Source organism: Coccinella septempunctata, chromosome 1 (assembly GCF_907165205.1).
Source record: "Coccinella septempunctata chromosome 1, icCocSept1.1, whole genome shotgun sequence".
Lineage (NCBI taxonomy): Eukaryota > Metazoa > Arthropoda > Insecta > Coleoptera > Coccinellidae > Coccinella > Coccinella septempunctata.
Genome location: NC_058189.1, coordinates 40,141,135 through 40,151,592, shown reverse-complemented (window position 1 = coordinate 40,151,592; position 10,458 = coordinate 40,141,135). Strand labels below are relative to the sequence as shown.

Sequence of the window (10,458 nt, the reverse complement as noted above, 5' to 3'; positions counted from 1 at the left end):
ACAGGGCATAAAAATCAGAGAAACACATTTTCAAAGTAAGGAATGGCCTGGACAATACCTATCCAATTAAATGAATTGGTCCAGGAGGCACAACTGGGAACCCTGACCTTATAGATTACCAGATCTGAACCTTCTATACAATTCTTTGTGGGTAAAATTGAAGGAGGTTTATGAGGAGGATATATAGACGTCGAGAAACCAATTGAATGCATTCAATTGAATGATGAATTTTTGTGATCTATTAGGAAACAATGGCAAAATGGATCGGAAGGCTATATCTCATCGAAGAATTCAACGTGACAGATGTGTACAAACAAACGGTTCTCATTTCGCAAAACTTTCAAAATAATATTGACGGAAATTGAACGTCAGTAATCAATTTTTTCATTTTTTTTTGTGTTATTTCATTGTGTTTCGCATTAAAGAATGATTGTACCTATCGGAGAAAGCTATTTCGATTATTCTGGTCGTTTTGAAGTTTGTTATGCAAGATTTCACATCTTATACCTATTCATTGACGCGATAATTTATAGGAATGAATTAGATTATTCAGTTTTTTATTTCAATTTGGAAAATACATTAGAGGAGGAATTCTGGGCTTGGCACGGACTTCTTGGAAAGTGAAACAATTATTTTCAATTCGACATACAGGATGATATGATAAAACTAAACACGTTGAATTAGGTGTGATGAGTTTAGCTCTGGAATATTAAAATAATTTATATTTCGCTCTCTAGATCTCAATTTTTGTCAACAGTGTTTCAATAAATTTTGTTGATTTTGTCTCATTTTTATGATAATTGAAGTACTTGCACGAATTTCAGGAACCCCCTTGTAGACTTCAGAAGGAAGCTAAAAATTAATTTTTCATATTTTATTACAATCATTTTATGTATACAGGCCTCTCAAGGTTATGTTATTAATGGATCAAAATTTGAGAAGAATCTGTTAAAAAGGAATTTGCTTCATGAGAATATTGAGACAATACTTCTTTCTCAACAAACTCACACATATATGAATTTCTACCGTAACACCTACTTTTTCGCGTCATTTTATACATCGAAATTGTCGGCTCCAGTCCCGTCAAACTGGCAACAGCGCCGGGATCGTGAACGTTGGCCATATTTACCGCTGGAGTATATGTGGGATTGTAAAGTTGGTGCAATGTCTTGGGTTTGGAAAATATTATCGATTATGCTACTTTTTTAAATGAAGGAATTCTTTTCCCCTCTAAGTGTGCTTAAGGAGTTATAATTCTCATTAACGTTATTTCATCATATATACTCGAAGAAAACATTCGGATCATGTGGGTCTCAGGTCGCCTTAGAAACGTATCGGGACTGGAAACGTCTATTGGACAAATATATATATATATATATATATATATATATATATTATAAATATATTATAAAAAATATATATATATATATATATATATATATATATATATATATATATAGTAAGGGATGAATTTGGGTACAAGGCAATATCTGGCAGGAGTTAACAATCAATCGTCATCAACATCTATATTTCGAACTTTTAGCTGTTCTTCATCAGGATGCTGCAATGTATACATTGTAAAAAACTAGAAAAATAAACACCTAATAACTTACATCTGACAAGACTATTATTTAAATTAGCGAAGAGAGCATCAGAAAAACATCTCAGTTAAAATTCAATATAAAATCTCAAAAATCCTCTATTATTGCAGCGTGAATAATTTGACATACAATCAATAGGTTAAAACACAAAAGACAAGGTGAACCACAGAAAATAACAATTCAAGTTATGACATCCACAATACGTATGTCCTTCGAATTTTTGTCGAGGGATAACAGATAACTGTAAACTACACTTAGATTTTTTAGGTCAGTCTTCTTATTAATGTTATTTTTATTTTCATTGATGAAACACATTTCGAGAAATGATCTCTTGTTATAATTCGAGCTGGTGCATAGTATCTCAACTTCATCGAATTTAAATGCGTGATCTAATGTGGATGAATGAGTCGCCAATGCGCATCTGTCAGGTCTCAGTCTGACGTCACTCTTATGAATGGAGATACGTTTTTTTAAGGATTGGGATGTCTGTCCTACATATACAGAATCACACCCACCACACGGAATACGATATACAACGTCGGATCTAGACGAATTGTGGACTGGGTCTTTAATTTTAGAGAAAATATTTCTTACTGTCAGTGGGTTGTATCTTGCTCTTCTTATATTCTCTACTTCCTTTAGAATATTCTCCAATTTTGGTGTTAGGGATGGAATGAAGGGCAGGGACACATATCTCGGTTGTTCTATTGGGTGCGCAGTTTCTTCTCTCTCTGCCGGCGTTCTCTCTCCAACTTGTCCGAGGGTCAACGAACCTAGACACCTATCCAAAAATATCCTGGGGTAACCATTATCTTCGAAAAGGCTGAATAATCTCTTTATTGCATTTTTTTGGAAATCTGGATGGCAAATTCTGATAATTCTCTGAAACATCCCCTTAATAAGATTGGTTTTCATAGCCCAAGAATGATTGGACCTATAATGAATGTAACGACCTGAAGAGGTCGGCTTTTGGTACCAATCAAGCTTAATTATATTGCCTGGACATCTTACAACTCTCGTGTCTAAAAATGGGACTCCGTTTTCTACTTCCTCTTCCACTGTAAACTGAATATGTGTATTGAAGCTATTAAAGACTGCCAACATTTCAGCTGTCATGTCCTCGGGAATAGCGAAAAATAGGTCATCAACATATTGGTAGGCAATCGGAACTTGAAAAGGTAACAGGGGAATGCAATAATTTAAAAGCACTGTCATCACAATGGAAGCCAGGATGGGACTAATTTTATTACCCATTGAACAACCGAAAATCTGGGCAAAGAAGGATCCCTTGAAAACGAAATAGCTCGATTCAAACAGAAATCTTATGATTGACAGAAACAAGGGCATCTCTATGGTTGTGATCCTGCTAATTCTGTTCCATTCAGACTGACTAATTTGTATAACTAAAGTCGAGTGAAATGTTAGTAAATAAACTGACAGCGTCCAAGGAAACTAGTTTGTATCCTTGAGGCAGTGTAATATTGTTGATCTTAATACTGAATTGGAAGGAATCGCTCACAGAATACGAAAAGAAGTCCGAGAACGCCTCCGTAAGAATAAGTGTCACAAAATGGCTGAGCTCGGCTGTAGCTGAACCGATGGTACAAACAATGGGTCTCAATGGGATGTCCAGTTTGTGGATCTTGGGAAGTCCATATATTCTTGGAGCTAGTGCCTTGTAAGTGGTTAATTTCCTGGCAATGGTAGCATCGATATAGCCTTTATCCTTCAACTGTTTTACGATTTTGTTATTTTTGTTCTGGATTTCATTAGTAGGGTCTTTTCTTAATGGTTTATAGATTGATGAATCTTGTAGAAGCAGATTCATCTTGTCAATGTATTGTTCTGTGGAAAGTACCACTGTTACATTGCCTTTGTCAGCCGTTGTGATAATAAGGTCATTGTGTTCTTTAATATATTTTCTGGCATTAGAGAAAAGGTAATGTTCAATACTATGTGATCCATTGTGAGAATGAACAAAATTTGTGATTGCATTAGTGCACTTTGCTCTTAATATGTTTTGTTGTGAATTGGTGGCATTACTGATAGCATTTTCGACGTCAGCTATAATGTTCTTGATAGGTAAGTCCCTAATTGGACGGGGAGCTATACTGAACTTAGGGCCTAAACTCAAAAGAACTTTAACCTCGTTTGGAATTTGTGTATCTGTGAGGTTGCGAAACCATTTGTCCTTGTATTTGATGGAGTTTAATTTTCGTTTCTTAAGATCCAAAAATTTCTTATCAAGAATTTTTCTATTTTTTGAGAAAACAGCTCTGTATGATCTGGTCTGTGTGTGGTGAAATTCTTCCAGGTAGGTAGGTAGGAGGTCATTTAGTTCATCATCCAACTGTGCAAGGGTGAAAGACAGGTTATCGATCCTCTTTATGGTGAAGGATATTTCCATATTCAGAATTCTCGACGACATCTTGTTAGTAAAAAGATAAAGAAGAAGGATAAAGGCTATATCGATGCTACCATTGCCAGGAAATTAACCACTTACAAGGCACTAGCTCCAAGAATATATGGACTTCCCAAGATCCACAAACTGGACATCCCATTGAGACCCATTGTTTGTACCATCGGTTCAGCTACAGCCGAGCTCAGCCATTTTGTGACACTTATTCTTACGGAGGCGTTCTCGGACTTCTTTTCGTATTCTGTGAGCGATTCCTTCCAATTCAGTATTAAGATCAACAATATTACACTGCCTCAAGGATACAAACTAGTTTCCTTGGACGCTGTCAGTTTATTTACTAACATTTCACTCGACTTAGTTATACAAATTATTCAGTCTGAATGGAACAGAATTAGCAGGATCACAACCATAGAGATGCCCTTGTTTCTGTCAATCATAAGATTTCTGTTTGAATCGAGCTATTTCGTTTTCAAGGGATCCTTCTTTGCCCAGATTTTCGGTTGTTCAATGGGTAATAAAATTAGTCCCATCCTGGCTTCCATTGTGATGACAGTGCTTTTAAATTATTGCATTCCCCTGTTACCTTTTCAAGTTCCGATTGCCTACCAATATGTTGATGACCTATTTTTCGCTATTCCCGAGGACATGACAGCTGAAATGTTGGCAGTCTTTAATAGCTTCAATACACATATTCAGTTTACAGTGGAAGAGGAAGTAGAAAACGGAGTCCCATTTTTAGACACGAGAGTTGTAAGATGTCCAGGCAATATAATTAAGCTTGATTGGTACCAAAAGCCGACCTCTTCAGGTCGTTACATTCATTATAGGTCCAATCATTCTTGGGCTATGAAAACCAATCTTATTAAGGGGATGTTTCAGAGAATTATCAGAATTTGCCATCCAGATTTCCAAAAAAATGCAATAAAGAGATTATTCAGCCTTTTCGAAGATAATGGTTACCCCAGGATATTTTTGGATAGGTGTCTAGGTTCGTTGACCCTCGGACAAGTTGGAGAGAGAACGCCGGCAGAGAGAGAAGAAACTGCGCACCCAATAGAACAACCGAGATATGTGTCCCTGCCCTTCATTCCATCCCTAACACCAAAATTGGAGAATATTCTAAAGGAAGTAGAGAATATAAGAATAGCAAGATACAACCCACTGACAGTAAGAAATATTTTCTCTAAAATTAAAGACCCAGTCCACAATTCGTCTAGATCCGACGTTGTATATCGTATTCCGTGTGGTGGGTGTGATTCTGTATATGTAGGACAGACATCCCAATCCTTAAAAAAACGTATCTCCATTCATAAGAGTGACGTCAGACTGAGACCTGACAGATGCGCATTGGCGACTCATTCATCCACATTAGATCACGCATTTAAATTCGATGAAGTTGAGATACTATGCACCAGCTCGAATTATAACAAGAGATCATTTCTCGAAATGTGTTTCATCAATGAAAATAAAAATAACATTAATAAGAAGACTGACCTAAAAAATCTAAGTGTAGTTTACAGTTATCTGTTATCCCTCGACAAAAATTCGAAGGACATACGTATTGTGGATGTCATAACTTGAATTGTTATTTTCTGTGGTTCACCTTGTCTTTTGTGTTTTAACCTATTGATTGTATGTCAAATTATTCACGCTGCAATAATAGAGGATTTTTGAGATTTTATATTGAATTTTAACTGAGATGTTTTTCTGATGCTCTCTTTGCTAATTTAAATAATAGTCTTGTCAGATGTAAGTTATTAGGTGTTTATTTTTCTAGTTTTTTACAATGTATACATTGCAGCATCCTGATGAAGAACAGCTAAAAGTTCGAAATATAGATGTTGATGACGATTGATTGTTAACTCCTGCCAGATATTGCCTTGTACCCAAATTCATCCCTTACTGTTTCATTTCGGCAAATTTCATCTTTACTATATATATATATATATATATATATATATATATATATATATATATATATATATATATATATATATATATATATATATATATATATTTTTTTAATTCACACTTATGTGGTTATGGTTATGCTCGGCTCGGGTGTTTCCACCAAGAGCAGAACAATATCTTAGTGCGGAAAGATAACTTGTCGAACGATGCTCACTGTGCCCAGTATAACTGCCTTTTGCATCCAGGTGATCGTGTTGGGGGGTAATTGTAGTTCCTGTACATGTTGAGATGTTTTTTTAGGGACCAACCCATTAACACTTACAATGAGAGGAATTATTTCGACCCTCTTCAGCTGCCACATATCTCGCATCTGCCTTGCTAGTGCTTCATACTTACTGATTTTGTCAGCATAGGTTTTCAGTATATTATAATCTTGAGGCACAGCAAAATCAATTATTGTGGCAGTTTTGTCTTTCTTGTCCCACACCACCATATCAGGTCTATTATGTTCCACTCCTCTGTCCGTAGTGATGGCAAAGTCCCAATAGATTTTGAAGGTTTCGTTTTCCTCAATAGGCGACGGAACATACAGATGATGCGGTGTGAAATGTTGGAGAAGTTTTTTGTTTATACAAAGCAGTTGGTGTACGACCTTCCCCATGCCGTCATGTCGCGATAGATATCGTGTTCCAGCTATTGGGCAGCCTGCTGACAGGTGCTGCACTGTCTCTTCAGCACTGTTACACAGTCGGCATCTTGTGTTATCTATTGACTTTTTCATAATGTGCTTGACATAATTTCGAGTTGGCACAACCTGATCTTGGATCGCAAATAAGGTGCCTTCTGTTTGAGGAAATAGGTAACCCTGAGTTAGGTAAGTATTAGACGCTGTTAAATCCACCTCATCTTGATGTAAACTTGCGTAGAACCTGCCGTGAAGTTGTTTCGTTTGCCAGCCCTGTCTGAGGTTTTCTAATGTATTTTCTGTTGCAGGTATGTCCTCACTGAAAGTTTCCGCAATGGCTGGGAGGTCTCCTTGGGTAGCGATCCATTGATGAAGAGGTAAGTGTTTGCTGGCGAAGTACTTTTTTAAATCGAGTTTGTTTTTCCAACAGGCATCCTCAATGGAGGTCAGGCCACGACCACCCTCCTTCCTTGGTAAGTATAGCCTTTCCACGGCCGAGTTGGGGTGGAGTAAGCCAGATGCTGTCATTTCTGTCCGGATCTTTCTGTCTATCAGTTGGAGGTCCGTCTTCGACCAGGAGAGAACAGCCGACGTATAAGTGAAGGACGGTATGGCCCAGATGTTGATCGCTAATATTTTGCTCTTGGCTGAGAGTTGTGATTTGAATATCAACTTTGTTCTCCTGAGCAACTCTGTTTTAGCTTGTTGTTTGTTCTCTTCTGTTCTTATGTCAAATGTCTGCTGTATCCCTAAGTATTTATAAGTTTCTTCATTACTCAAGCTTTTTATTTCTGTTCCGTCCCTCATTCTCAGATCACCCTCGTCGACGATTTTTCCCCTTCTTACGGTGACCGTTGCACACTTCTCCACCCCCAGTGTCATTCCTATGTCAGCACTGAACTTCCTGACCAGATCCAATTCGCCCTCGAATTGAGCCCGTCCCCTTGCAAACAGTTTCAAATCATCCATATAAAAAAGATGTGTGATCTGCGTAGTATCATTGATGGAGTACCCGTATGCTGATCGGTTGAGCATACTGCTCAATATATTGAGAGCCAGGCAGAACCAAGGGGGGCTCAAACTATCACCCTGAAAGATGCCTCGTCTTATGTTAATCTCGGATGTTTCGTAATGAGTTGTTCCTTCGTTCAGTATTAATGTTGTTCGCCACGTGTTCATCACGAACTTGAGCATTTCTATCACTCGCCTCTCTACCCCATAGATCTTCAGAACTTCTATAAGCCACGAGTGAGGAACAGAATCGTACGCCTTTTGGTGGTCAATCCAGGCTACAGCTATGTTTTTCCTCCTCTTTTTAGCTTGTCTGGTTATCGCGTTGTCAATCATCAGAACTTCTTTGCTGGCGCGACTCCTTTCTCTGCACCCATTTTGCTCCCACGCCATGATGTTGTTTCTCAGCAAGTGATTATTTATCTTGTGAGCCAGCGTCGAAGTTATAATTTTATAAGCTGTCGGCAAGCAAGTTATCGGCCTATAGTTGTCAGGACGTGTTGGGTCTCCTCTCTTAAACAACATATATGTCATGCCGCTAGTGAAATATTCCGGGATTGACTGCGGGTTGTCCAGCGCTTCTTCCATAAGCCGAGCGAACACACCATGTGTAGACGTGAGTGTTTTCCACCAGTAGGCATGGATACCGTCTACTCCGGGTGATGCCCAATTCTTCATTCTTTTGATGGTGTTTCTGACATCTTCTTCACTAACTTTGGTTCTGGGCATTCCTTGTATATCCTCTAGATGTCCCTTTTCGACGTTAATCCACGGCGCCTCCGTATTATGTTTTACCTCTGTCGACCAAAGAGACGACCAGTACTGCTTCATCGTATCTGGGCTTGGGGGTTGGGTCGCTTTCATGTCTTTCTGTGTGTTGATAGTTCTGAAAAACATTCTTTGGTTGTTTGTGAATAGATTATTTTGTTGGAATCTCTGGGTCCTCTTATGGTACCTCCTCAGTCTATTTCCTAACGCCGCAATTTTTTGCTTGAGCTTTTCAACGTGGCTTTGTAATTTTATCTTATACTGTTTGTCTGTTTCTTTTAGGTTAATTTTTTGTGTGAATGTTCTTAGTTTCTTGTTCGTTTTCCTGCTGATTTTTCCGTTATTTAAGGTGAGATGAATAATTCCTATTTCTCTTCTTATTGTTGCTATCCGCTTTTCTAGTCTCTCCTCCCATGGGGGTTTCTTCTGTGTTTGTTTTCCCTGGTTTTCCTGTTTCGGCTTCGTCTGTAGTATAAGATTCGCTACAATAGCGGCACAATAGACCCTGTGACATAGTTCTTCAAACCCTGTTGACCTGTTAATCGGTTCTCTCACGGCCGCGTTGATTGTTCTCATGATTTTTTTTGCTTCTGAGCTCAGCTTGATTCGACTTATCTTCGGTCTTCTATTCAGTGATATCCCTTCCCATTTCAAGCTAATTTCCTCAAAGATCTCGCGTATTTCAAGGGCAGGCTGTTCCGTTTCTGGCTCTGACGTACCCTGTATTTCTTCTTCTTCAACAGGCTCCAATACTCGCCTTGGTGGGGTTGCGCTCCCTTGAATGCTTCTTCTTATGCTCCTAAGTCTGGCTGTTGGAGACTGTGCCAGCACCTCGGCTCTCAGTGCGTCCAGTTCGTCAGGCGACAGCAGTTTTCTAGTTTTTATGTTTTTCACTTGTGCTACTAGATGTTTTCCAGTGAACACTTTGTCTGGATATAACTGTGCCCACCTTTCTGCAAGCCTTGTTGCGTATTTCCTAGTATTTATATATATATATATATATATATATATATTGTACTTTAAATTATTTTATTCCTTGTGACTAGATTTATGTTTATGTTTTTTAAAATCAAAATGACGAATGTTGAAGCTTTGATGAAAGTTTACAAATAAACCTCACATTCGGTAAGTGAAAATTTAAGAAAAACAAATATGTAAGATTGATATTAACCATGATAATACTTTTTAGAAGCCCCGAAGAAGCATTAAACAAATGCGAAAGCTCGGCGAAGAATAAAGAGAAAAAACACCAATATTCTCCTTAATTGAGTCAATAACCCTTACCTTATATTCAAAATACTTGAAAGTAGACTCTGATTTCCGTAGAAAAAAAAAAAAAATTATATATATATATATATTCATTCCTTACTATATATATATATATATATATATATATATATATATATATATATATATATATATATATATATATATATATATATATATATATATATATATATATATATATATATATATATATATATATATATATATATATATATATATATATATATATATATATATATATATATATATATATATATATATATAGATTTGTTCGACCGCATATACAGACCCAAAACGGTATACTCGACCGACTTTTCAGTCCAAAAGTGACGTTGTCAGACCCGGCTCCGGGTCTGGTAACGTTTGACCATAGAATCGTTATAAGGGGGGTTAGGGGATGCTAGGGGTGAATTTTCAGGTGGGTCTGAAAAGTCGGTTATACTCGTTATTATATACAGAAAACTTCAGGGTTTGGCCAGTGCGAGGGCGCTTCGAGCGACATGAACTTGATGTATATAATCCGCATAGTTGACCGACGCATCTAGTCCGAAAATTTGGCAACGCTGCAGTTGAAGAGCTCGAGAATTTATTTTGTCATCTTTTCGATTTATACACCTCAAATGTACTATAAGAAAACTTATACGATCCCGGTATGATGAACAGTCGTCATGAGAAATATTCAATAACGATATTTTGAATTGAATTGAAGTGGTGTTATTGGATTCTTTTCGTATACGAACTATAATAGCACACGTATGGAAACTTATACAAGCCCG

At 37.4% G+C, this 10,458-nt stretch overlaps 1 protein-coding gene across 1 annotated transcript; it reads right to left on the bottom strand.

The window, feature by feature from the left end:
* Positions 1 to 1,507: 1,507 nt before the first annotated feature.
* LOC123306618 lies at positions 1,508 to 4,029 on the bottom strand. The gene is made up of 3 exons (XM_044888704.1): positions 3,040 to 4,029; positions 2,196 to 2,888; positions 1,508 to 1,561 (listed from the first exon to the last, which is right to left on the bottom strand). Exons 1-3 carry the CDS (start codon positions 4,027 to 4,029, stop codon positions 1,508 to 1,510), a joined length of 1,737 nt encoding a protein of 578 aa, XP_044744639.1.
* Between the last annotated feature and the right edge of the window lie 6,429 nt (positions 4,030 to 10,458).